Source organism: Brachyhypopomus gauderio, unplaced genomic scaffold (assembly GCF_052324685.1).
Source record: "Brachyhypopomus gauderio isolate BG-103 unplaced genomic scaffold, BGAUD_0.2 sc64, whole genome shotgun sequence".
Lineage (NCBI taxonomy): Eukaryota > Metazoa > Chordata > Actinopteri > Gymnotiformes > Hypopomidae > Brachyhypopomus > Brachyhypopomus gauderio.
Genome location: NW_027506885.1, coordinates 1,484,823 through 1,512,796, shown reverse-complemented (window position 1 = coordinate 1,512,796; position 27,974 = coordinate 1,484,823). Strand labels below are relative to the sequence as shown.

The following is a 27,974-nucleotide window of genomic DNA, read 5'->3' as shown; positions in this document are numbered from 1 at the left end:
TAAATAACAAGCAAGAACAAAATACCTTATCATAACGGAGAATATTGTTGTTATCTAATTAAAACTCACACACTATTTTAGGTATGGTATGTATGCATGTATAAATGAATAAATTAATATAATTTTTAAAATAATAATATTCTCCTTATGAGGACAGACTTCAGCTTCTGTAATTTTTTTCTGATAGCATTTTAAGGCCAGATTCTGACTAAAGGTTGAAAACACAACAGAGCAAATAAAAGGTGTGAACAAGAAAGACATCAGAATAACTGGCCCAAGAGTGAAAGCGTCTGATGAAGTTTTGTAGGCACTGACTGCATCATGCTCGTGTGTCACCCGAGGGCCCTGCCCAGGTGTGTACCTGCCCAGGTGAGTACCTGCCCAGGTGAGTAAGCTCGCCGTGAGTGATGGCCAAGGTTCAAGGGGTTGGGGTGCTCATACCTAGGTGGGGGTGGGGGAAGGGATGGGGGTTGTTTTGGAGGCTCATGCAGGTGAGAATTTGCCTCTGTCTGCTCGCCTTGTGCACAGTCTGGTTAAACACCGGACCAGAACCCCGGCCAGAACAACCAGACCCCGGCCAGAACAGCTTCATGCACTGCCTCTCACAGACCGGCTGTTAATTTGCAGGTAGCGCTTTTCAATTAGTTATTGTATACACACTTTCTCTGATACTTTACCGGTGTTGAACTTATTTAATCTGTGTGAGACATTAGGGAAATAGATAAGAGAGAATAGAGAGGCATTTATGCATACACAGAGTTCATGCAGCTTGATGGTAGACAGGTGTGATGAAAGATAAAAGACAGAGACACACACACACACACACACACGCGCGCATGCGCGCACACACACACACACACACACAGACGGAGACACTGGGTGCAGGCGTGCCCGGGGGAGAGGACGACCGGCGTGGAAGGTAACGGCTGTCTGGGCTTACCGATGCGATCCAGGCGGTCGATGGCGACGGTCTCAAAGGCACGTCTCATCATGGGGTATTCCTCCAGAACCTCGTTGAAGTGGTCAACCGACAGGGAGAAGAGGCGGCAGTAGGTGTCTGCGCGTACGCTGGCGGTACGACGGCCCTTCGTCAGCAGACAGATCTCTGTGGGACGGGAGGAGAGAACTGACTGAGCAGGGCTGGGCTACGTTCCCGGGTGCTGGGTCTGTCTACCTGACGTCTACGGAACTACAGACGAGTTACAGACTACAGGCCTGGGCAAGACGCTCAGAAAAGAGACATTTGACCCAGAGAGGAGCAGAATAAATGCAGTAAGTAACAAAGTCTAAGTGTGTTGGGAGAGCACTGGTTGGGTCATATGTGTAAGCCCTCCACATCAGAAAACTCAACATAATGGAATGAGAATAGAGTCAGTGTGTTTTTAAATACTCATGTCAGATGTCTATTACTATACAGAACTGTTAAAGACAACGAAGCTCTCTATCAAGACAACAATACTCTCTTTCAAGATGATACTCTCTATCGAAACGATACTCTCTTTCAAGTGGCCGTACACATTTTCCAGAATCTTAAGACTAACCTCAAATCCATTCCGTGTCCTAAGCAGGTTTGATCTCTGACCACCTTTCTTGCATAAGTAATCAACACTGTATGTAAAACTCAGCTGGTGTCAACTACAGCCATGACATTTAAAATGTCATCACATTAGTGTACCGTGCAAATAAAAATACATGTTGGTGTATCTGCTATTGGGTTAGAAGTTGAACTAAAATCATTAAATAAAATTTGTGCAGTCTTATTAGGTAACCTGCAGCAGGTCTAAGTGTTTGGTAATGGTTTATGTGAAACTCTCTCCAGCACTTAGTTGTAAGTACCGAGGTAAGAACTATTCAACCCTAGTGATTCAGATGTAGGACTTTAGATCCTGGCCTTGTAGGTACTGGCCAAAGAATAGAGTTCTATTCTATGTGATGGGGTCAATATAAAGTAAGATCTGAAATCATTCAATTTAAACTGGATAAAACGTAATTCTCAACTGGATAGAACACACCTTAAGATCATGCCCATGAACTTTATGGAGTGCTAACATTCTCCTCAGATAGCTGTGTTACAGCATTCTCGGATATACTTGGATATATAAACAAATTACATTGTGCTGACCCATAGCAGTTATGCCCATTCACAAAGGAAAGACAGACTAAAAAAAAACACCCCAATAAAACATGTGCGAGAAAATAAACAGACTCAAAGTCTGCTCTGCAACTGACTCAAAACCAGCTCTGAAACAGACTCAAAACCGGCTCTGAAACTGACTCAAAACCAGCTCTGAAACTGACTCAAAAACAGCTCTGAAACTGACTCAAAACCGGCTCTGAAACTGACTCAAAACCGGCTCTGAAACAGACTCAAAGCCTGCTCTGAAACGGACTCAAAACCTGCTCTGAAACAGACTCAAAGCCTGCTCTGAAACAGACTCAAAACCGGCTCTGAAACGGACTCAAAACCGGCTCTGAAACGGACTCAAAACCGGCTCTGAAACGGACTCAAAACCAGCTCTGAAACTGACTCAAAACCGGCTCTGAAACGGACTCAAAACCAGCTCTGAAACTGACTCAAAGCCTGCTCTGAAACTGACTCAAAGCCTGCTCTGAAACTGACTCAAAACCGGCTCTGAAACTGACTCAAAGCCTGCTCTGAAAGCATCACAGTTAGAGCGTCGGTGGTACGTGTCGGACTGGAGCAGGTACAGATCTCCTCCTGGTGCTGTTAGTCATGCAGCCTGTGAGTTAATGACGTTGAACCCCAAAGGCCTCTGGGATGTTCCTGCAGCAGGGGCGTGATGCACTACCCTCAGTCTCACGCTGCTCATGCGTTCAGGTTCTCTGATACTAGAGTTTGATGGTGTCCTTTCTTTTTGAGACAGGTGAAAAATGACATTAGTGACTCAGAGAGTGTGTGGATGTCTAGTGAAAATAGACTTCTGCTCCACTTGGTGCACAGCCATTCTTTAAAATGGATTTCTGATTATCCAGATGGTCAGAGGGTCATACACAAGGCATGTGACTAGCGAGCAGACTACTGCAGAGACCTTTAAACTGTGTGTGTGTGTGTGTGTGTGTGTGTGTGTGTGTATGCTGCAGTTGTGCCAGAAAAGGTGTAATTTTTCACATTATTTAGGTTGTATGAGGACAACGCCCTTGATATTACACACACACACACACACACACACACACACACACACACACACACACACACACACACACACACACACACCTGTGACAAGCTGTGCCTCATGCCTTTGTGTGTCTGTGTGTGTTTCAAGCAGTGGGAACATATTAATGTGGAGCCAGTGTTTCTCCGTGCTGAGTCTGCGTGTCTCTGGGTGACAGACAGGATGACACTGGCTCCCTGCCCCAACAGTCTAATTAGTTCATTAGTCTCAAATCGTACATCCTCGTTCACAGAGCAGTGACGAGCTTGGAAGGACATGAAGAAGTGTGGAGAGAGACACACAATGAAACCCTGTGCAGTTTTCCATCTGTGGCCATAATTGTCTCATTCTCAGCACTGTGGCCTAGTGCCCAGAGGCGGTAAATGTCTGCCTGAGTGAGCTAACTTCTCTCAGCCTCGCCTGCGTTATCCTCCTTCTCCTGGACTTCTCACGATAGGGCCCATTGTATCGCCATCTCGCCAGTGTCTCAAGCCAGAAACTAACCCTCCTTCTCAGAATGCAAAAATACTGAGCAGTCAAGTGTGTTAGAGCTCTACTAACACACTACTAATACACTGCTAACACTTTGCTAATGATCTACTTACACTGGTAGCACTCTGCTAACCCCTTGCTAATGCTCTGATAACGCTGATAACTAACATTCTGCTAATGCTCTACTAACACTCTGCTAACACTACTACTGCTCTACTAACACACTGCTAACACTCTACTAATGCTCTGCTAACATTCTACTAACACACTACTAACACTCTGCTGACACTCATGCTCTACTAAGACTGCTAACACTACTAACACACTGCTAACATTCTGCTAACGCACTGCTAACACTGCTAACACTCTGCTAACACTACTAATGCTCTACTAACACTCTGCTAACACACTGTTAACACTACTAACACTCTACTAACGCACTGCTAACACTCTACTAATGCTCTGCTAACATTCTACTAACACACTACTAACACTCTGCTGACACTTATGCTCTACTAAGACTCTGCTAACACTACTAACACACTGCTAACACTCTGCTAACTCTGCTAACACTACTAACGCACTGCTAACACTCTGCTAACGCACTGCTAACACTACTAACGCACTGTTAATGGTTCTGTGTGTGGCGAGTGTAAAATGGAGACAAATTAAGTATTATATCGCGATCGATTCTTAGTGTTGACTTGTAACTCCCGCGATGGCCCAACTCAAAAGTAGCCCAAAAAACCGCACCCCGCGACCCCGGAATTTTTACCCGCGGCTGGACTTTCAAACAAGCCCAATTTGGCGTAAAAACCACGAACCTGGCAACTACGGCTGCCTATGAACACGAACTAACATTCTTCTCAGAACACAGTATGGTGTTTTGGGTCAGTATAAAATTATCTACAATAAGCAAATGTTCTAAGCAGGAGTAATGTACGAAAGTGCAAAGTAGATGAGTAATTTTAAGAGTGAGGGACAGTTTGGACATGGGGTGTTTGTGCTCAGCTTGGGATGTGTGATTCTCAACTTTTGTGCATTAGAGTTTCTAACCCTGATGTCTGTCTGTCAGACATCCCCCCTCCAGTACCGACCCCCTAATCTCAGCCTCTTCACAGCTGGGCTGTAGGTGAGCTGAAAGACTCATAAAAGTTTAGGAATTCTTGAACCAACCATTTCCTGTGTAGACATAAACAGACTGGAAAATTAATCCTAACGGTGAAGAATAGGTGCGTCTGTCAGCAGTGAGAAGGTCTGTAGGGATCAGCCGCACAGCCTGCAGTGAGCCAACAGAGGGCGCTCTCACACGGCCCCAGGGGGGAGGGACCTGCTGCTGCCACGCCCGATGGACAGATGGACGTTATATAACAGCTCAGGCTCCCTCGCGTCCTGGCAGACTGAGTAGATGACAAGCAGTATTGCACTTCTTTGTGTGTGTGTGTGTGTGTGTGTGTGTGTGTCATGTGTTGCATGTTGTGTGCAGAGTGTGGTGTGTGTGTCTGTGTGTGCGGTGTCTTTGTGCGTGTATTGTGGTGTGTGTGTTTGTGTGTGTGTTGTTTGTGGAGTGTGTTGTGTGTGTGTGTGTGTGTGTTTGTGTGTAGTGTGCAGAGTGTGATGTGCATGTGCGTGAATTGTGGTGTGTGTGTTTGTGTGTGTGGAGTGTGTTGTGTGTGTGTGTGTGTGTGTGTGTGTGTGTGTGTGTGTGTGTGTGTGTGTGTGTGTGTGTGTGTGTGTGTGTAGTGCGGTGTGAACTGTAGAACTGCAGTGTTTTGTGGTGTCCAATGCTGACACAGGATGGAGAGTTATCACGAGAGCACACACACACACACACACACTCCACCCCTGTGTGCGGAGCGCTCTCACCTCCAAAGTAGGACCCGTCGGTGAGCTTCATCTCCTTGTTGTGTTTGGTGATGACGCTGGCCACGCCGTGCTGGATGAAGTACATCTTCTTCCCCACGGTGCCTTCGCGGATGATGTAGTCGTTCGGCTGGAAGACCTCGAACTTCAGTTTGCTCAGCATCCCCGTCACAAAGTTTGGATCGGCGTTGGCGAACAGAGGCATCGTGGCCACCAGCTTACGACAGTTAAAGTTCACAATCTCCTGTAACGAACAAACCAACAGACACAAACGTCATGATTAGTGACGCGTCTTCTATGGTACGTGGTGTAGCCCCTCTGTTAAGTTGCTGATATGAGTTAATATTATCATGAACGTGCTGGAGAACCTCACGAAGAACTCAAATGACGAGCAGCTCCAACAGCAGGGAGACTGCTGCAGGCTTCCACTGCTCCTCATCCTCATCATATATTTCAGGAGGTACAAGTCCACCCCAGGACTTCTTACCAACCACCTGAATTTGCTAATTAGCTGAAGACAGCAGGTGGAATGAAGGAATGGGGTCAGCTGGAGTGTACACAACCATGGCAGGATGACCCTGAACTAATGTCGCTGCTACTAATCTTCTGGAGCTGAACACACGGCTGCCTGAACACCGTGTTCTAAAATATTTTATGATTGAAGAGACTTTTTGGAATCCACAGTGAGAAAAAACTCCCACATACATTAGGTAGGTTAAGAATAGGAGTAATGTGGCACCCCTGATGGGGGTTTGACTAAGTTGAGCTGTGTTCACTGAGTTGGGTCTATGTTCACTGAGTGGGTCTGTGTTCACCTGAGTTGGGTCTATGTTCACTGAGTGGGTCTGTGTTCACCTGAGTTGGGTCTATGTTCACTGAGTGGGTCTGTGTTCACCTGAGTTGGGTCTATGTTCACTGAGTTGGCTCTATGTTCACTGAGTGGGTCTGTGTTCACCTGAGTTGGATCTATGTTCACTGAGTTGGCTCTATGTTCACTGAGTGGGTCTGTGTTCACCTGAGTTGGGTCTGTGTTCACTGAGTGGGTCTATGTTCACCCGAGGTGGGTCTGTCTAAATTGTTGTCATTGGCATGGTGACCAGCGTTGGCCAGAGGAGGATGGGTTCCCCCCCTGAGTCTTGGTTCCTCTCAAGGTTTCTTCCTCATGCCCTTAGGGAGTTTTTCCTTGCCACTGTCGCCCTTGGCTTGCTCACTGGGGGCTAGGACTCGGACACTTGTAAAGCTGCTTTGTGACAACAACTGTTGTAAAAAGCACTATATAAATAAAATTAGATTGATTGATTGATTGGTCTATGTTCACTTGAGTGGGTTTATGTTCACCTGAGTTGGGTTTGTGTTCACTGAGTGGGTTTATGTTCACCTGAGTTGGGTTTGTGTTCACCTGAGTTGGGTTTGTGTTCACCTGAGTTGGGTCTGTGTTCACCTGAGTTGGGTCTGTGTTCAATGAGTGGGTCTATGTTCACTGAGTGGGTCTATGTTCACCTGAGTTGGGTCTGCATTTGGGGGCAACTATAGTCCATAACTGTGCCTCACTGATACCTGGTTTTAGACCCCTGAACATTACCATACTGACTATTACCATACTGGACATTACCATACTGAACATTACCATCCATATTGAACATTACCATACTGAACATTACCATACTGGACATTACCATACTGAACATTACCATACTGAACATTACCATACTGGACATTACCATACTGGACATTACCATACTGAACTGCTTCTTTTCACCCTGTTTTACTTGCTACTGCTGTCAAATCTGCTGTCTCTCTGTCTCTGTGTCTCTTGCTCTCTCTCTCCTTCTCTCTCTCTCTATTGGCCTCTGAGACTCCACCCACATACCACATTCAGAATTTACCCGTGACCTCATTCTCATCGTTGTGCTCTTCCTGTTTCCATGGTGTGGTAAAGTATACATGTTCCAGAAAGACTCACTTTCCTCTCACAGTGCTTAAACCAAACACACACACACACACACACACACACACACACACACACACACACACACACACACACACACACACACACACACACACACACAACACACACACCTTAGCCAGGGGTTCTGACCTCAATCAAAAAGAGAAATTATGTGTTTGATAACAACATCCAGGCCTGGTCCTTTACCAAGGGAAAATGACTGTAAAAATGGCGTCCCTAACCAGCTGTGTGCGTGCATGTGTGTGTGTGTGTGTGTGTGTGTGTGTGTGTGTGTGATGAATCATCATCAGCACTCTTCTGATGGCTGTTGGCTGTGTTATCATTGCTGTGGAGGTTTGACTATACGCGTGTATATTAAGGCCCACTCAATTAAGACCCATAATGCTCTACATCAACCCATCCTCTAGTGCTTCTCCCTGTCAAGAACTGTAGAGTTTGAGTTTGTCCTCCAATTTGACTTAATGAGTTTGTGATGATACATGTTGAAGACAAACATTGTCTGTCTTTCAGCCTGAAGCTGAAGAACTTCTATTGGGATTCTGGACCGGGCCTAGACCGGGCCTAACCTATAGATTTACCGTTGACAGAGGTGTTTGGATTCTGGACCAGGTCTAACCTATAGATTTACCATTTACAGAGGTGTTTGGATTCTGGACCAGGTCTAACCTATAGATTTACCATTTACAGAGGTGTTTGGATTCTGGACCAGGCCTAACCTACAGATCCTAACCTCCTGTATCTGAGCATTGTCTTCAGCGTTCAGTGTTAAGAGCGCTCCAACTCTCCTTGTGTCCTCAGCTTGTCTACCCTGTTTCTCAACTTAATCACAGAGAAAAACAAACAAAAAAGAACCCAGCAGTTGATATCATCAGAATTGACCTAATACTGCTCTAAATGGTGCCTGGCCACGCCCCCTGGAACAGGGTGTGGTCTTCAGAATGACCAGCCTGCAGACAGACTGAGCTTCACAGGACAGTGGTGTACTGGCCGGGTTCAGCATGTCTGATCCGTCGTGGTGTTTAGAGCTGGTGAGAGTCAGCAGGAGGAGATTATGAGTGAAGTATCTCAACAATGACGAGGTGTCTGAGTGCAGTGAGTGATCTGGACACTTCAGACGCATCAAACACTACCTTCCAAAAACAGCCAAAGCCCCAACCACAGCAGCAAATAGTCCTGTCTTCCCTTCCCCAAAAAGAATGCAATTATACTCGACAGAATATCGGCTAGAAAAAATATATAACATTCTATTTTTTATAAATAAATTCTTTTCTTACCAACCCTGCTGACATGGGTTTGTGAGGAGCGCATTATTGTCAGAGTCGGCATGTTCTTGTATGTTCTTGTATGTCATGTTCTTCAGCATGTTCCTCAGCCCTCTTCAGAACACAATATGATGTTTCGGTTTACAGACGTAACAGGATTGCTTCTGTTACACTGATTCTTTTTGTAATTTTTGTGGTTTTCTACTGTGATTTTGCACTAATATAGATCTCAAACCATAGAAGCACACTAATGGTCTAATGTAGAATCATTTGTGCGTGTGTGTGTGTGTGCAGGGGTGTGTCTGTTGGTGTGTGTGTGTGTGTGTGGGCATGCTGGCAGACTCCACCTCTTTGAGAGGAACGGTTAGTTAATTCGGGATGCTCTCCTCGTGTGTGTGTGTGTCAGTGTGTATATATGTGTGTGTGTCAGTGTGTGTCAGTGTGTATATATGTGTGTGTGTGTGTGTGTGTGTCAGTGTGTATATATGTGTGTGTGTGTGTGTGTGTGTGTGAGGGCATGCTGGGAGACTCCACCTCTTTGAGAGGATCGTTAAGTTCATTCAGGATGTTCTCCTCATCGAAGATCTTGCCCTGGTATCGATGTTCATAATAGTCGTGGATCTTCTGACGCATCTCGGCCGGCAGCTTGTGGAAGGACATGTACTGTTCCACCTGCTTATACTGAGAGAGAGAAGGAGAGGGGGAGAGAACGAGAGAGATAGATACAGAGAGAGAAAGAGGGGGGGAGAGAGAGCAAGGGAGAGAGAGACAGAGAGAGAGGTGGAAAGAGAGAGACAAAGAGAGAAAGAGGTGGTGGGAGAGAAAAGGAGAGAGAGAGAGAGAGAGAGGTGGAGAGAGAAAAGGAGAGAGAGAGAGAGGTGGAGAGAGAAAAGGAGAGAGAGACAAAGAAAGAAGGGAAGAGAAAGATGTCATTTTCAAACTTTGAGGAAGTAAAGATAATACTAAATTCTGTGAGACTTTAAAATTCAGCCTTAGGGATGATTTGGGAAGTCTTTACAACACATACAGGGGCACGTACACGCACACACACACACACACACACACACAGTCTCACAAAAGCCACTCAATGCACATACATCTTTCCCAGTACAGTCTCGACACGCCTGAACAGCTGAGTAAGGAGCATGTTCACCCTGAACTGGGTTTGTCCGTTATAACGAGACTGGGTTTGTCTAGTATACAGAGCCTGGGTTTGTCCATTATACCGAGACTGGGTTTGTCTTGTATACAGAGACTGGGTTTGTCCATTACACCGAGATTGGGTTTGTCCATTATACAGAGACTGGGTTTGTCCATTATACAGAGACTGGGTTTGTCCATTACACCGAGACTGGGTTTGTCTAGTATACAGAGCCTGGGTTTGTCCATTATACCGAGACTGGGTTTGTCTGGGTTTGTCATTATACAGAGACTGGGTTTGTCCATTATAACGAGACTGGGTTTGTCCATTAGAATGAGACTGGTTTTGTCCATTATAAAGAGACTGTAATTGTCCATTACACGAGACTGGGTTTGTCCATTATACAGAGACTGGGTTTGTCCATTACACCGAGACTGGGTTTGTCCATTACACCGAGACTGGGTTTGTCCATTAGAATGAGACTGGTTTTGTCCATTATACAGAGACTGTGATTGTCCATTACACGAGACTGCATTTGTCTATTACACTGAGACTGGGTTTGTCCATTACACCGTCACCGACACTGGGTTTGTCCATTATACAGAGACTGGGTTTGTCCGTTACACCAAGACTGGGTTTGTCTAGTATACAGAGACTGGGTTTGTCTAGTATACAGAGACTGGGTTTGTCTAGTGTACAGAGCCTGGGTTTGTCCATTATACAGAGACTGGGTTTGTCTTGTATACAGTGACTGGGTTTGTCCATTACACCGAGATTGGGTTTGTCCATTATACAGAGACTGGGTTTGTCCATTATACAGAGACTGGGTTTGTCCATTACACCGAGACTGGGTTTGTCTAGTATACAGAGCCTGGGTTTGTCCATTATACCGAGACTGGGTTTGTCTGGGTTTGTCATTATACAGAGACTGGGTTTGTCCATTATAACGAGACTGGGTTTGTCCATTATAACGAGACTGGGTTTGTCCAATAGAACGAGACTGGGTTTGTCCATTAGAACGAGACTGGGTTTGTCCATTAGAACGAGACTGGGTTTGTCCATTACACGAGACTGGGTTTGTCCATTACACGAGACTGGGTTTGTCCCTTACACCGAGACTGGGTTTGTCCCTTACACCGTCACCGAGACTGGGTTTGTCCATTATACAGAGACTGGGTTTGTCCGTTACACCAAGACTGGGTTTGTCTAGTATACAGAGCCTGGGTTTGTCCATTATACCGAGACTGGGTTTGTCCATTATACCGAGACTGGGTTTGTCCATTATACCGAGACTGGGTTTGTCTAGTATACAGAGACTGGGTTTGTCCATTACACGAGACTGGGTTTGTCTATTACACTAAGACTGGGTTTGTCCATTATACAGAGACTGGGTTTGTCCATTACACAGAGACTGGGTTTGTCCGTTACACCGAGACTGGGTTTGTCCGTTACACCGAGACTGGGTTTGTCCATTACACCGAGACTGGGTTTGTCCATTACACCGAGACTGGGTTTGTCGGTTACACCAACGCTGAGAAGTCCAGCCCACGGCAGCTCCACACTGTGGAAGAAGAGTTGGTCTGAAGATGTAGGTGCTCTGACTGATGGCAAACACACTGGGCAACCTGTGGGAGTGACGACAAGAGGTTTGGGTTGAGGCAGAACCTTCGTGAGTCTGAGTGCACTCCTCCATCTGAGTGCACTCCTCCACCCAGCAATTAGTGTAGCGCTCCTGAAAATTACCCTGTCAGACACAATTAGTTAGACAAAAGCAGACAGACAGATTGTTTTCTTGGAGCTTTGTACTGTGTTCCTGACTGAGAAGGAGACAGACAGGATGGATGGCTGGTACCCAAGCATTTAAAGGGACAGTACATGGTAAAATCTGATCCTGGATCAGGCATTGTTGGTTACAGTCAGATTCAAAATCAGATTCATATGAGGTAACAGAGGGCATGCGTGTATATATAATACATACTGAATGCTCATAAACCTGCAAACACACTATAGAACTGAGTATAACACCGAGATCAGCCTGGTGCTTTTCATAGCTCTGAGTGTGCAATTATACACACAGGAGGGGACTGTTCCCAGGTCAGTACCCTGACACAGCCAACCAAGAGCTGTTAGTGAGGATGTTATGTACTGAGAATCTACAGCAGACATACCAGCATTTTCCAGTGTTAAAATGGCGATACAAATCCTTTAAGTCTGCACATTTGTGTGAGACAAATGTGTTCACGTATTGTGATCAAAGTCTGTTCAGGTCTGCAGAATCATAATTACTGCATTGCTTACGTCGACTGGCCCGGTGAAATGGAACGCAACCAAATTTCAGTAACCAGGAGTCTCATAAAATCAGGACATGGGCACAATCTGTAGCTCCATACTCAACATGGCCAAAGTAATGACCATCAGAACAGTGTATTTATAGTGTAGGGGCTCTTTATGGTGTAGGGGGAGTGTTAGGGTGTAAGGGGCTCACACACACACACACACACACACACACACACACATGTGTTAAGGAACATAAGGTATCTGATTATGTGATTTAATTGTTTTTCACATCCTGATGATGACAACACCTGCAAACTCCTGGTCACTGTCCCAGTTCCATAACTAAACCAGTTACACCCTACCGGGCACACACCCCACACACACCCCACAAACACGCACACACACACACACACACACACAGACAGAGCGAGAGAGAGAGAGCGAGAGCGAGAGAGAGAGAACAAACACGCAGTGGTACAGGTCATTCTGTACTGATCCCAGCACAGCTGAGGTAGGATGATAAGGTTCCATTTTGTTTGAGACAAACTGACTCAAGCTGAACTCACCATAAAGTTCAAACTAGATTTCCTCATCACTGCCTGAACGTCAGGGAGGAGAAGCTAAGCCTCTGCATCATCAGGGAGGCGGAGCTAACCATCTGAATCATCAGGGAGGCGGAGCTAATCCTCTGCATCATCAGAGTCGTCAGGTCATGCCACCATTGAGCTCTAGTTCATAAACAGCATTAATCTTGGCAGGGCTGCCGGCCTGTTCTGTCATGATCTTGACAGAGCTTGCTGGTGAAAGTCTTGGCCAGTCATGGCCCGGCAGAGACACGTCAGCACTCTCTGATGTGCTTTCTGCAGTCAAAGTGCACACAATGTCTGTCCATGTCTTAGAGATCCAGTTTATAGCCACACTCTCCGCACTAAATGTGGAAAAAGCAGTTTTAAAGCAGCAGTTACTGCTGAACTGTGACCTGGCTGTCTGCAGGTCTAATGACCCCTACCTGAGTCCTGTATTTACACACTAATGACCAGAGGTGTGGACTCGAGTCACATGACTTGGACTCGAGTCAGACTCGAGTCATTAATATTAAGACTTTTGACTTGACTTGAAAAAATATTCAGAGACTTAGACTTGACTTGGACTTTTACACCAATAACTTGGGACTTGAATTGGACTTGAACCTGTTTACTTGCAAAGACTTGATTTTTTTTACCCCAAATCTAAATTTTAAAACGCATATTAATATTTATAAAGTGCGCCCCATTAATTTCATTTCCGTCCTTCTGACGCAGACCAGTCCTCTGCTTTTCCACACTCTGTACGTGTGTGTGTGCATGAGCTGCAGCACAACCAACGTTGGCGAACGTAAATTTTTACCGGGCGGGGTGTAAAATGGACACAAATTAAGTATTATATCGTGATCGATCGATCGCCAGTGGTTGGTGCCAGAGCGAACTAGTAACTCATTGAATCATAGATGTGGATCAGAGGTAAATAAACTAGATTTTTTCCGGCGTGAGAAATCGGATGTGTGGCGTGAGAGCGTGTGAAGACGGTCAAATGCGTGTGTCTCACGCTCAGTGCGTGAGAGTTGGCAACCCTGGGTTCTGTATCTGAACTCGGGGAAGAGAGCCTCTCTCTGTCACCATCATAATATCCAGTTCTATCTCAGCATGGATTGTGTATTTGAAGACATCTACGTCGAGAAAAAAATATATTGACAAAAGTGGAGCGAGTTTTCAGCTATGGGGACATCATTCATCGTGCACAAATCACATACAGACTTTTGGCCAGCAAATGCAATGCAGAATAGTTTACTGAAATGTCTAAAGTTGCAGATTCCTGTTAATTGTTCAGTTCTTATATTTGTTTGTCTTGTGTCACTCACACATGGACACACATGTTCTCCAAGAAACCAGATAAGAGAAGAGAGGGAAAAATTCTGTTATGGTTCTTTGTATTGTACTGTGAAAATATCAGCACTTTTTATTTGAACATGGAGTTCTACTTATGACTTTTTCACAGAATATTTATTTCTGGAAAATTGTAGTTTAAAGTATGAATATTTTTGCAGCTAAGTTTAACAAATTGAACTGTGCAATAAAGAGGTGTAATTTTAATTTTTTTTATACTTCGTGTTTTCAGTTGCACATGTTTTATCAAGATTTGAGGAGAATACAGATTTTAAAAAGAACGCATGTCTATTATTTACATTTAAAATATACCTGCAACATTGGTAAAAAAAAAAAAAAAAAAAGACTCGAAAGGACTTGAAATTCCAAGTTTCAGACTTGGGACTTGACTTGACTGTTGCCTGTCTTGACTCGAGACTTGACTTGACTTGAGTGTCTTTGCTTGAGACTTGACTCGGGACTTGAGGTATAAAGACTTGGACTTACTTGAGACTTGCAAAACACTGACTTGGTCCCACCTCTGCTAATGACCCCTACCTGAGTCCTGTACTTACACACTAATGACCCCTACCTGAGTCCTGCAGTTACACACTAATGACCCCTACCTGAGTCCTGCAGTTACACACTAATGACCCCTACCTGAGTCCTGCAGTTACACATTAATGACCCCTACCTGAGTCCTGTATTTACACACTAATGACCCCTACCTGAGTCCTGCAGTTACACACGAATGACCCCTACCTGAGTCCTGCAGTTACACATTAATGACCCCTACCTGAGTCCTGTATTTACACACTAATGACCCCTACCTGAGTCCTGTATTTACACACGAATGACCCCTACCTGAGTCCTGTATTTACACATTAATGACCCCTACCTGAGTCCTGTATTTACACACTAATGACCCCTACCTGAGTCCTGCAGATACACACTAATGACCCCTACCTGAGTCCTGTATTTACACACTAATGACTAGGCCTGTGTTGAAAAAATCGATTTTCCGATTCAGAATCGATTCGCATATGATCATCTGATTATCGATTCGTACGTCCAAAGATCGATTTTTTAGTGAACTTTTACCCCCGCCTCGTCACTGAATTCACGCAGGCGTGCTCGGTCTAACTAACTGTAAAACGACTTGGCGTCGGACAGTGCCGGTAACGACGATAGTCAAATCGGAAATCTAAAAACAGAAGGACAGTTTATCCAGTGTCAGTGACTACAGTTAGTCCGTGTCACTGACCGTTTACCCAGTTTTTACAGTTTAAAAAAAGTTTAAAATGTTCTTGTAACGTTGGGCGCAAGGCGATGGACGAGACAGAATCCTTTGCACTTTCCAAATCGTTACGTTTATTACATTTACCGAAGCGCAGACAGTGCACATAAAACACGTTTACATAGAACATGTGTGACTCAAACAACGACGAGCACAGGACGCTGCGCGAGCGCAAATTAAATAGACAAACCACATAAACCCCACGTGACGAGACGAGCCACAGGTGAGGACTATCACAAGACGCACCCGCACCCACGGAGATACACCGACGTAGACGATTAGACGCAGACGACGTTAACGCGCCCAAAACGGAGGGGTCGGGGACCGTAACGTGAGAGTTCTGTTCTTATATTCTCACTTTAAAGAAAAATACACGTTTACATTTTATACTTTTAGTTTATTAAGTGTGAGCACTTTTAAAATAAAAATGCATTTGGTAGCAACAGCTTATGGGTGAATTCTTAATTATTTAAATCATAATAATAATGCACTGGTTAGTGTCCCAGTAGGAGCCCACTGTTGCAGATATAGACACCTCAAAGATGTCCTGTTTATTGTCCTGGATTACCTTTCTTGAAGGTAGATTTATGATGACCCTTTTCACCAGTCTTCCAGCCATCAGTAACTACCAACTACCAGTAACTATTTGCTGATTAATATCGATATAATACTAGTTTTAACATGTTGCTTCTGTACACAGTCAGGAAACAGCTCAAATACATTTTTAATAACACTAAACCCCGAATTGGATAGAATCGGATCAAATCGATTAAATCGGATTAAATCGAAAAAAATCGATTCTTAATCTTCAGAATCGGAATCGGATCGATTCTTGGAATTTGAATCAATACCCAGCCCTACTAATGACCCCTACCTGAGTCCTGCAGTTACACACTAATGACCCCTACCTGAGTCCTGCAGTTACACACTAATGACCCCTACCTGAGTCCTGCAGATACACACTAATGACCCCTACCTGAGTCCTGTATTTACACACTAATGACCCCTACCTGAGTCCTGCAGTTACACACTAATGACCCCTACCTGAGTCCTTCAGTTACACACTAATGACCCCTACCTGAGTCCTGTATTTACACACTAATGACCCCTACCTGAGTCCTGTATTTACACACTAATGACCCCTACCTGAGTCCTGCAGTTACACACTAATGACCCCTACCTGAGTCCTGCAGTTACACCCTAATGACCCCTACCTGAGTCCTGCAGTTACACCCTAATGACCCCTACCTGAGTCCTGCAGTTACACCCTAATGACCCCTACCTGAGTCCTGCAGATACACCCTAACACAGCTCTGTGCGGTTGCTCCTGATATGAGGATCATCATCATGGTGACGTAATGAGGCCCTACATGCATCGTCATTTGATTAGTTTGCCTTTGTGACGCGTGGGAACAGGGGAGGGGCAGAGCGCTCGCGGAGGAGATCAGCTCGCGGAGGAGATCAGCTCACGGAGGAGATCAGCTCCGTCACTCCAGCAGTCCAGGCACGAAACACACCACTGCTCAAACGCACCTCGCTTCCGCACGCATCGCTTGCTCAAGTGTGAGGACAACCCGCACACCCCTGAAAGGGAGGACGGGCGGAAATATTAGATCACCTCTTCTGAACGATGTGAAAGCGGCCTGGGGAAATCTTGGGTCATGATATCTTCTTTGTCCTCATGGAAATGAGAGTCCAGGTTATGGGATCTACTGGGCTTGAGATTCGAACGTCTACACCAGGGGTCGGCAACCTATGGCATGCGTGCCACCGTTGGCACGCGGAGGCATAATCAGTGGCACGCGACACGCTGGACCAGCATCAGCAAAAAATCTCAGACAGAGAGCACGATCCTCCAATCGAAATCGCTCCTCAGCGCTCTGCTAAGCGGAGGCGTTTATACTCGGCGATCGATCGCGATATAATATAATATAATTTCGATATAATTGTGTCCATTTACACCCCCCCCCCCCCCCCCCCTCCGCTCAACAACTTACGTTCGCCACTCGGCACACTCATTGACTAGACATGTTAAAGTTGGCACTCCGTGTCTCGAAGGTTGCCAACCCCTGGTCTACACTATCACTACAATTCCAGACAAATCGTTCACACAATAGCATGGGACACAAGTCCCTCCTGTCCAGCTCTGTCTCTGTCTCACTACTTATCAGTAATTACAACTACTGACCACAGAAACGTCCTTTTGTGTCCAAGGAACCAGTGAAGCACCTCGGTCTCACTGTGGCGTCCCCCTCACTGTGTGACGGACGTGGACGTGTCCCGTACACGATGAAGGGGCTTCAAGACCTCAAACCATGAACACAGGCCTCCCAAACTCTCCCGGGGACGTCATGGTAACGGGCTGCTCATTTCACTGTTTCCACAGGCGATGTGCTGCGTTTTCCAGTCCACACTGGTCTGATCTCAGACACCAGCCGTCTGATCTCAGCACAGTGGCTGGTAGTCTGATCTCAGCACAAACACCAGCGATATAAATCACATTCAGATAATAACTTTGGTACTGTATCCTGCAACCAAGCTACATGAACACTGATTATCACAGCCACTAACATGAACACTGATTAACACAGCCGCTAACATGAACACTGATTAACACAGCCACTAACATGAACACTGATTAACACAGCCACTAACATATCTGGCACAGAAGGATTTGTCATCATCTATCTTCATGCACCACTGCAGGTTTGTCTACTGTGTTACTAGCAAGAGATGATATACATATGTGTGTGTTGATTTGAGCTTCTGGAGCTGATGGCTGAGATCTGAATGTGTCGTGTCGCGTAACGTGTCACGTGACGTGTCGCTGACGTGTCACGTGACGTGTCGCTGACGTGTTGCGTGACGTGTCGCGTGACGTGTAGCGTGACGTGTCTCGTGACGTGTAGCATGACGTGTCTTCTGACGTGTCTCGTGATGTGTCGCTGAGGTGTCTCGTGACGTGTCTCGTGACGTGTCGCGTGACGTGTCTCGTGACGTGTCGCGTGACGTGTCTCGTGACGTGTCTCGTGACGTGTCGCGTGACATGTCTCGTGACGTGTCTCGTGACGTGTAGCGTGACGTGTTGCGTGATGTGTCTCGTGACGTGTCGCGTGACGTGTTGCGTGATGTGTCTCGTGACGTGTCTCGTGATGTGTTGCTGATGTGTTGCATGACGTGTCTCGTGACGTGTAGCATGACGTGTCTCGTGACGTGTCTCATGACGTTTCTCGTGACGTGTTGCGTGTGGGGAAGGTTCTCCATGCTCTGATTTCTTCCCACCTGAGTTCAGTGTAATCTTGTACCAGAGGCAATGGAAAAGAACCTCAGGCGCAGGTGTTGGGATGTTCTGCTGATGACGGCTCTTTCATCAGGTGGGCGTGGCCTGTTCCTGTCTTCTCTTTGTGTTGGGAGCTTTGCTGTGATTTATAATACTCGATGTAGCTTCTATGTGAGCTTTACTGTGTTCAATTTTACATTTCTCCTGGTTGAAACTGTGAATTTCTCTCTCACTTTCTCTCTCTTTCTCTTCTTTCTCTTTCTCTTGTTCCCTCTCTCTCCCCTTCACGTTCTCATTATCTTCACCATTTACAGTGTTGAACATCAGCCATATCTAATATCCATCTGCCAGGGGGCCAAACAGCCTCGCTGACATCATGCTGAAGGAGAAATGTTAGCACTAATCACAGGACAGCGAGCCATGCAGTGTGTGCTCATGAGCACACGCGTGTGTATGTGCGTGTGTATGTAGCGTGTGTGTGTATGTGTAGGTAGTGTGTGTGTGTGTGCGTGTATGTAGCGTGTGTATGTAGCATGTGTGTATGTGTAGGTAGTGTGTGTGTGTGTGTGTGTGTGTAGGTACTGTATGTGTGTGTATGTACCATGTGTGTATGTGTAGGTAGTGTGGGTGTGTGTGTGAGTGTGTGTACGTGTGTGTGTGTAGGTAGCGTGTGTGTGTGTGTACGTCTGCATGAGTGTGTATGTGTGTGTGTGTATGTAGCGTGTGTATGTGTGTGTGTGTATGTAGCGTGTGTGTGTGTATGTAGCGTGTGTGTGTAGGTAGCATGTGTGTGTGTGTGTGTATGTACCATGTGTGTGTGTATTAGAGTCCTGCACCGGGTCGGGTACCCGCGGGTACCCACGGGTACGGGCAAATAGATGCTGAAACGGGTGGGTTTTACATATACCGAAATTTTACGGGTGGGTATGCGGGCGGGTAAGTTAAAATACGGGTCATTTTTAGTAGGCTTTTATTTGCTACGTAATGAACATAGTGTTACATTTTGCCTGATTAGCGCCTCCCGATGGTGGTGGCGAGCGGGCTGAACTTTACTCTTCACCTGTTCTGGGGTAATACCCAAACTTCGGTTCTTTTCCAGCGGAAACATGAGCAGAGGCTGGTTATAACGCAGTACTGGGTATTTATTGTAACTTGCTTGGTGGTTACAAAGCAAATGGGTGGCCGTGCTAGAACAAGGAAAAATGACGAGAGAGAACTTGGCGTTTAGGATTTGTGATCCAAGAGCGCAGAACGCAGCTCAAACCTGGGACTGTGGACGATATACTGTTCCTGCGCAGTAACCTAGGATAGATTTGTGAACCTATGCGATTTTATTTAGTTGTTATACTGGCATTTGTTCCCTCTCGTTTTGCAGTTGCTAATTTTAGATAGGAATAGCCATACTGTTCCTGCACAGCAACCTTAGATTTTATTTTGTGTTGTACTGACGTTTTTTCAGAGGCGCATTGAAAAATAAAGTGCTCTATAGGAATACTTTCAATTTGTGTGGTTTTTCACGGGCACGGGTGGGTAACGGGTAGAATATTAACGGGTCCGGGCGGGTACGGATTTAACTTTGAAATAGCCACGGGTTCGTGGGCGGGTGGGTGCTGTACTCTGCGGATATGGGTGGGTAGGGGTCTCAAAAATCGGACCCGTGCAGGACTCTAGTGTGTATGTGTGTGTGTAGGTAGCGTGTGTGTGTAGGTAGCATGTGTGTGTGTTTGTAGCATGTGTGTGTGTGTTTGTAGCATGTGTGTGTGTGTGTGTGTGTGTGTGTGTGTGTGCATGGCGTGAGTCAGAGGATCATATTTAAGTCAAAAATAAGCAGTAAAATCTGAGCTGCAGGCAGCCATGGCAACGCTAAACAACCCTCCGCTCCAGACGACCTCGTCACTGGTGAGGTCACTGGTGCGGTCACTGGTGCGGTCACTGGTGGGGTCACTGGCACGGTCACTGGTGCGATCACTGGTGAGGTCACTGGTGCGGTCACTGGTGCGGTAACTGGTGTGGTCACTGGTGCGGTCACTGGTGCAGTCACTGGCGCAGTCATGGTGCGGTCACAGGTAAAGTCACTGGTGTGGTCACTGACGCAGTCACTGGCACGGTCACTGGTGTGGTCACTGGCGTGGTCACTGGCGTGGTCACTAGTGGGGTAACTGGTGGGGTCACTGGTGCGGTCACTGGCACGGTCACTGGTGTGGTCACTGGCGTGGTCACTAGTGGGGTAACTGGTGGGGTCACTGGTGCAGTCACTGGCACGGTCACTGGTGGGGTCACTGGTGGGGTCACTGGTGGGGTCACTGGTGCGGTCATGGTGGGGTCACTGGTGGGGTCACTGATGGGGTCACTGGCACGGTCACTGGTGGGGTCACTGGCACGGTCACTGGTGCGATCACTGGTGGGGTCACTGGTGCGGTCATGGTGGGGTCACTGGTGGGGTCACGGTGGGGTCACTGGTGGGGTCACTGATGGGGTCACTGGTGCGGTCACTGGTGCGGTCACTGGTGCGGTCACTGGTGGAGTCACTGGTGGGGTCACTGGTGCGGTCATGGTGTGGTCACTGGTGGGGTCACTGGTGCGGTCATGGTGCGGTCACTGGTGGGGTCACTGGTGCGGTCATTGGTGCGGTCACCGGTGGGGTCACTGGTGCGGTCACTGGTGCGATCACTGGTGGGGTCACTGACGCGGTCACTGGTGGGGTTACTGGCGCGGTCACTGGTGCGGTCATGGTGGAGTCACTGGCGTGGTCATTGGTGCGGTCACCGGTGGGGTCACTGGTGGGGTCACTGGTGGGGTCACTGGTGCGGTCATGGTGCGGTCACTGGTGGGGTCACTGGTGGGGTCACTGGCGCGGTCACTGGTGTGGTCACTGACACGGTCACTGGTGCGGTCATGGTGTGGTCACTGGTATGGTCACTGGTGCGGTCACTGGTGCGATCACTGGTGCGGTCACTGGTGCGGTCACTGGTGCGGTCACTGGTGGGGACACTGGTGCGGTCACTGGTGCGGTCACTGGTGGGGTCACTGGTGGGGACACTGGTGCGGTCACTGGTGCGGTCACTGGTGGGGTCACTGGTGGGGACACTGGTGCGGTCACTGGTGCGGTCACTGGCGTGGTCACTAGTGGGGTAACTGGTGGGGTCACTGGTGCAGTCACTGGCACGGTCACTGGTGGGGTCACTGGTGGGGTCACTGGTGGGGTCACTGGTGCGGTCATGGTGGGGTCACTGGTGGGGTCACTGATGGGGTCACTGGCACGGTCACTGGTGGGGTCACTGGCACGGTCACTGGTGCGATCACTGGTGGGGTCACTGGTGCGGTCATGGTGGGGTCACTGGTGGGGTCACGGTGGGGTCACTGGTGGGGTCACTGATGGGGTCACTGGTGCGGTCACTGGTGCGGTCACTGGTGGAGTCACTGGTGGGGTCACTGGTGCGGTCATGGTGTGGTCACTGGTGGGGTCACTGGTGCGGTCATGGTGCGGTCACTGGTGGGGTCACTGGTGCGGTCATTGGTGCGGTCACCGGTGGGGTCACTGGTGCGGTCACTGGTGCGATCACTGGTGGGGTCACTGACGCGGTCACTGGTGGGGTTACTGGCGCGGTCACTGGTGCGGTCATGGTGGAGTCACTGGCGTGGTCACTGGTGCGGTCATTGGTGCGGTCACCGGTGGGGTCACTGGTGGGGTCACTGGTGGGGTCACTGGTGCGGTCATGGTGCGGTCACTGGTGGGGTCACTGGTGGGGTCACTGGCGCGGTCACTGGTGTGGTCACTGACACGGTCACTGGTGCGGTCATGGTGTGGTCACTGGTATGGTCACTGGTGCGGTCACTGGTGCGATCACTGGTGCGGTCACTGGTGCGGTCACTGGTGCGGTCACTGGTGGGGACACTGGTGCGGTCACTGGTGCGGTCACTGGTGGGGTCACTGGTGGGGACACTGGTGCGGTCACTGGTGCGGTCACTGGTGGGGTCACTGGTGGGGACACTGGTGGGGACACTGGTGGGGACACTGGTGCGATCACTGGTGCAGTCACTGGTGTGGTCATGGTGGGGTCACTGGTGGGGTCACGGTGGGGTCACTGGTGGGGTCACTGATGGGGTCACTGGTGGGGTCACTGGTGTGGTCATGGTGCGGTAATGGTGCGGTCACGGTGACCTCGTGATGGGTGAGGGGCTAACGGAGATGTGGGCCTGGTGAAGGACTACCACGTGGACATCAGGTGGGAGCATGCCACCCTTCTCAATCTCATTAGAAACTCATTTTCTGATCATCTGATCCTGTTAAGCTTTGATGTTTAAAATGATGAGGGATAAGAGTATGAATATAAGATAAGGGCCCGTTTGACACTGGACTGTAAGTCCTGCAGAACTCATCATTCTCTTCAGCTGGGTTTGCTAGGGACCTTGAGTCAGTTCCGTTACCGTGCCCTTTAGAACACAAAAGCTGCCCCGTCATTGGACGATGACTGTGGCATGTCAGACATTCTGACCAATCATATGCCTCTTTACATGTGCTGTACTGCGTCATTCCAAATCATTTGATCTGCCCCTTTCAGACATTTTAATGTAATTTGTTAACACAAGTTAATGTAAAACATTAATGGGTCATGTGTATTTTAGAACTTTTGCTTTAGCCTGTCAATCTAGAAGTTTCTTCACTTCACTCGTAGGGGGTTTTTGTTAAGCAGAAGAATAATTCCTGTGATAATCTTTCACTTCTGATTCATGCTCAGTAATGACATTAAGCGTGGGGAGCTGAGTTTGGTGCGGTCCGGATGAGAGCGTGGGTGAGATGTGAACCCCCAGCTAACCACAGTGCAGTCTGTCACACCGACCAAAGCGCCGTGTGTGTGGCTGTAAGGCACCCTGCCCCAGGGATGGATGAGTCTGGTCTCCAGGAAACTGAGCAGATGTGAATGAGTGCTTCTGTCTCTCTCTCTCTCTCTCTCTCTCTCTCTCTCAGTCCTGAGAGAGATGTTCTGCATAGGGGAGACAGTCACAGCATAACAAGCTCTCAAAGGGAGATGTTAAGAGGAAGAATAATCTGTAAATCCCTGTGCGCACTTCTCTCTCTCTCTCTCTCTCTCTCTCTCTCTCTCTCTCTCTCTCTCTCTCTCACACACATTCTATTGCTCTCACACTCTCATTCTCTCTCTCTAACACACACACACACACACACATACACACACAATTTCATTCTTGCCCTCTTTCTCTTTCTCTCTCCCCTTTCTCTCTCTCTTTCTCTCTCTCTTTTCTTTGACACAGGTAAAGCTGTGCACTTCTGATGCTGTAGCAGTCAGGGTAAGAGCGTGATAATTAAAGCCATGGTTTGGCCTGCAGGGGGCGCTGTACAGACAGAATGCCTCCAGCTTCAGAGGGAGCACTGTGCACCAGTGCAAAAAACAATTACCATAGCTAGTGGATTTCTGCTGAACACCGCAGGAGATGCGCACACACACACACACACACACACACACACACACACACACACACACACACACACACACACACACACACACACACACACACACACACACACACACACACTTTAACAGGACACATTGTTAAATTATATTGTACTTGATGTGTCCTTACTGCAAGCTAAACTTATTTACATAGGACTTTGCACACACAATTCACACTAATACCCACCAATTATTCAATTATTTATTACCAGACTTATTTATTTATTGAATTAATTGATAATTGCATTATGCTATGTATGTAGATATGTGTGTCTGGGTGTTCACATTCAGGGAGTCATCAAAGTTCTTCCCTCTGTTTCACTCACATGTACCCACCAGGTGTTTATGACCCCACCAAACACTCAGGTGTGTTACACAACTCCGCATAGCCAAGGAGGGCCACAGCAGCTCGGATAATCTTTCTGGGTTCTCCCCCCTAATCACACACACATCACCTTCTTCCTCGAGTAGCTTAAGGAGCTTTATATACATTTATAAATCCTGCTGACATGATTGGACTGCTCCCGTCCGAAAATCTCACCCCGACTCCAAGATCTGTCCAGCCATTGGACAAATGGAAAAATAAACACACCCCCAAGTACACTGGCATGACACTTACTCCAGATGTAACACTTCCAGGTCGTAACCTATAAGACAGGGTTAGGTTACACTGCCAGTGTGAGAGGCAGGTCTGTGGGACGCACCAAGCATCAGAGCTCCTACCTTCTCCTGGTACTGTCTCCGGGAGGAGTCCAGCGACTGGATGAGGGCTGTGGCGTGGCCCACAAACATGGCGTAGCAGGTGGCCCCCACGATCATGCTGAGCATGGTGATCCACAGGTCGGACATGCTAACCGGGGCGCGGGCGCCATAGCCGATACACAGCATGTGACTCATGGCCTTAAAGAGAGCGTATGAATACTGCGTTCCCCAGGAGGAGTTCTGAACGAGAGAGAGAGAGAGAGAGAGAGAGAGAGAGAGAGAGAGAGAGAGAGAGAGAGAGAGAGAGAGAGAGAGGGAGATGGAGAGAGAGGGAGAGAGAGGGAGAGAGGGAGAGAGGGAGAGAAAGAAAGAGAGAGAGGGAGAGGGAGAGAAGGAGAGAGAGGAGTTATTAAACACATGCTTGCATGCAGGGCTCAGTGGAAACGCACTGAAGAACCTGCTTGTTCAGACAGCCCTGCCAACATACCCTTCATGGCTGAGAGACTTAGTGTAGCTCTCCTTCTCTCTCCCCCTCTCTCTACCTCTCTCTCTCTCTCTCTCTCTCTCTCTCTCTCTCTCTCTCTCCTTCCATCTCCCTCTCTCCTGTTGTCTTCTTTTCTGGTGTTTAATTTCACTTTTTTAAAGGTCTCTCCTCACATTCTCTTTATGGTTCTGTCAGGTTGTCTTTTTCTCTTCATCTTTTCCTCAGCTGTGTCCTTCTGGCCTTCTGTGTGTGTGTGTATGTGTGAGTATGAGTATATGTGTGTGTGTGTGATTGAGGGGTTTATGGGTTGGGGTATGGGTCCTGGCAGGTGTCATGGCTGCCGTGGTCTCTGGGCATGAGGGACATATGTCCTCTACACTGCCTGATATATGCTGCCAGTGTGTGTTCAGCCTGCTAACACACACACACACACACACACACACACACACACACACACACACACACACACACACACACACACACGGCAGCACAAGGCTGTGTGAGGTCAGGAAGAATCTGCCATACCCTTATGAATATTGTAAAAGCATCGGCATAACAGATTAATGGAGAACAAAGACAGAAATTCACTTCAAAAACACCCCAACAGTAGAGAGACCAGTCAGAGATCCTTCGGAACTTATTAAGAACTTTGAAACTAGTTCTGTGTGCAGTCTTGTCTGTAAGCTGGCACTGTTTAAAGTGCTGAAGACAGAGATGCTGCTTGTGCAAAAAAATCTGCTTATAAGAAACAGAGAAACGCTCTGAGACTCTTTGTTACACAACTTGAAGATGCGGAGATATATCCGCTGTGCTGTTTAATTATTGAGCTGTGTCTGTTGTGCTGTGTTTACTGTATTCTGCTGTCTGTTGTAAAAGTTTATAAAATAAAGTTTATATAGTAATTTTATAGATTAAAAATGCAGCTCTAAGTGGTTTACAATACAAAAAATAAACTGAGAAAGAGGAAAAAAGTAATTAGAAATATAAAAAACAAACAACAATAATGATAATAATAAAAATAAAAACACAAAGTATTAGACACTATAGTAAATATACTCCATAAAAGCAGAATACTGCCTCTGGCCTCTGTGAAGATTCATCTGTGGAATATGGAGAAGGCGATGATGTTAAACACGCTTTGGAGCCAAATCTATCAGACACTCGGGTTTGTTGTAGCTGAAGAGATTCCTATAAACGCTGCGCTCGACTCCCCACGGACATCTGCTGACTATCCAGGGCTGGCGGACCCAATGCTGACGGACAAAAACAAGCGGTGTGTGTGCCTGTGTGGGTGTATTTATTGTGTGTGTCTATGTGCATGTCTGTGCATTTGTGTGTGTGTGTGTGTGTCTATGTGAGTGTGTGTGTGTGTGTGTGTCTATGTGAGTGTGTGTGCTTTCTCTCTCTTTATATCTCTCTCTTTTAGCTTTCTTTATCTCTCTTTCTCTGAGCATAGATGATCCATCATGTCAGTTGCGGTGACAACGTCCAAATAATCTCCAGCACTGACTCACCTGTGATGTGTGAACAAATCTCCACACCGATTGTGTGTTTCTTTGTGAGATTGATGGCAAAATTATGTGATAATTGTGTGTAGCACTAAGATGGAAAAACACAGAGAGGAAGGCGTAAAGTTCACTCTCACACGCTGTTCTACACTACAGACACCACACGCTGTGTCCCTGTGTCCCTGACAGTCCCGCATGTGGGGAGCACCTCAACTACGCCTGCAGACCAAAACTTGTGGAGGCCCAGCTACAGACCTGCTACAGACCAGCTACAGACCTGCTACAGACCTGCTACAGACCTGCTACAGACCTAATACAGACCTAGTACACACCTGCTACACAATCTAACAATGTGTGAGTCTTATTAGCCGTGAGGTCATATGTTTATTCGCATGTGATACCTGAACTGACCTCTGACCTCTGCTATACACCACCACTGGACCGAAATGAAGCGCTAATGTGTTAAGTTGCGATGAAGCAGCAACAGACAGACTATAGTGGGTGTGTTAATAGTCAACACCTGGGAGAAGGCCAGGTGTGTAAAGCATGCAGGAGTGTGTGTGTGTTGCACGGTGGTGTGGTGGTTAGCACTGTCACAGCAAGGAGGTCTGGGTTCATTTTCCCTGGGTCCTCTGGTTTCCTCCTCCAGTCCAAACACATGTGTGTTAGGTTGATCGGTCACTCTACATTGCTTGTAGGTGTGAGTGTGTGTGTGTGTGTGTGTGTGTGTGTGTGTGTGTGTGTGTGTGTGTGTGTGTGTGTGTGTGTGTGTGTGTGTGTGTTAGCCATGTGGTGGACTGGCGACCTGTCCCCGATGACCCCCGTGACCCCGACTAATGGGATAAAGCAGTTAAGATGATGGATATCATAACTGCTATCAGTTCATTTTGCACATCACACACATCCTTACAAAACCACACAGCACACACACATTCTTAAACAACCACACAGACAATCACACGCACTCTTACACAACCCCACAGCACACACACTCCCTTACACAACCACACAGCACACACACACACACACACACACATACACACACACACCCTTATACAAACACACAGCACACACACACACTCTTCCACAACCACAAAGCACACACAGCACAAACACCCTTACACAACCACACAGTGCTCACATCTTTGCAAATC

General features: G+C 47.3%; 1 protein-coding gene across 1 annotated transcript in view; it reads right to left on the bottom strand.

The window, feature by feature from the left end:
- hcn1 (hyperpolarization activated cyclic nucleotide-gated potassium channel 1) overlaps window positions 1-27,974 on the bottom strand; it is a 97,847-nt gene that overhangs the window by 14,722 nt on the left and 55,151 nt on the right. The window contains exons 4-7 of the mRNA XM_076988827.1: window positions 24,850-25,068; window positions 9,294-9,440; window positions 5,532-5,772; window positions 941-1,105 (exon numbers count right to left, since the gene is read on the bottom strand). Of these exons, the coding sequence (XP_076844942.1) occupies window positions 941-1,105; window positions 5,532-5,772; window positions 9,294-9,440; window positions 24,850-25,068 (772 nt within the window). The remainder of the gene's footprint in view (window positions 1-940; window positions 1,106-5,531; window positions 5,773-9,293; window positions 9,441-24,849; window positions 25,069-27,974) is intronic.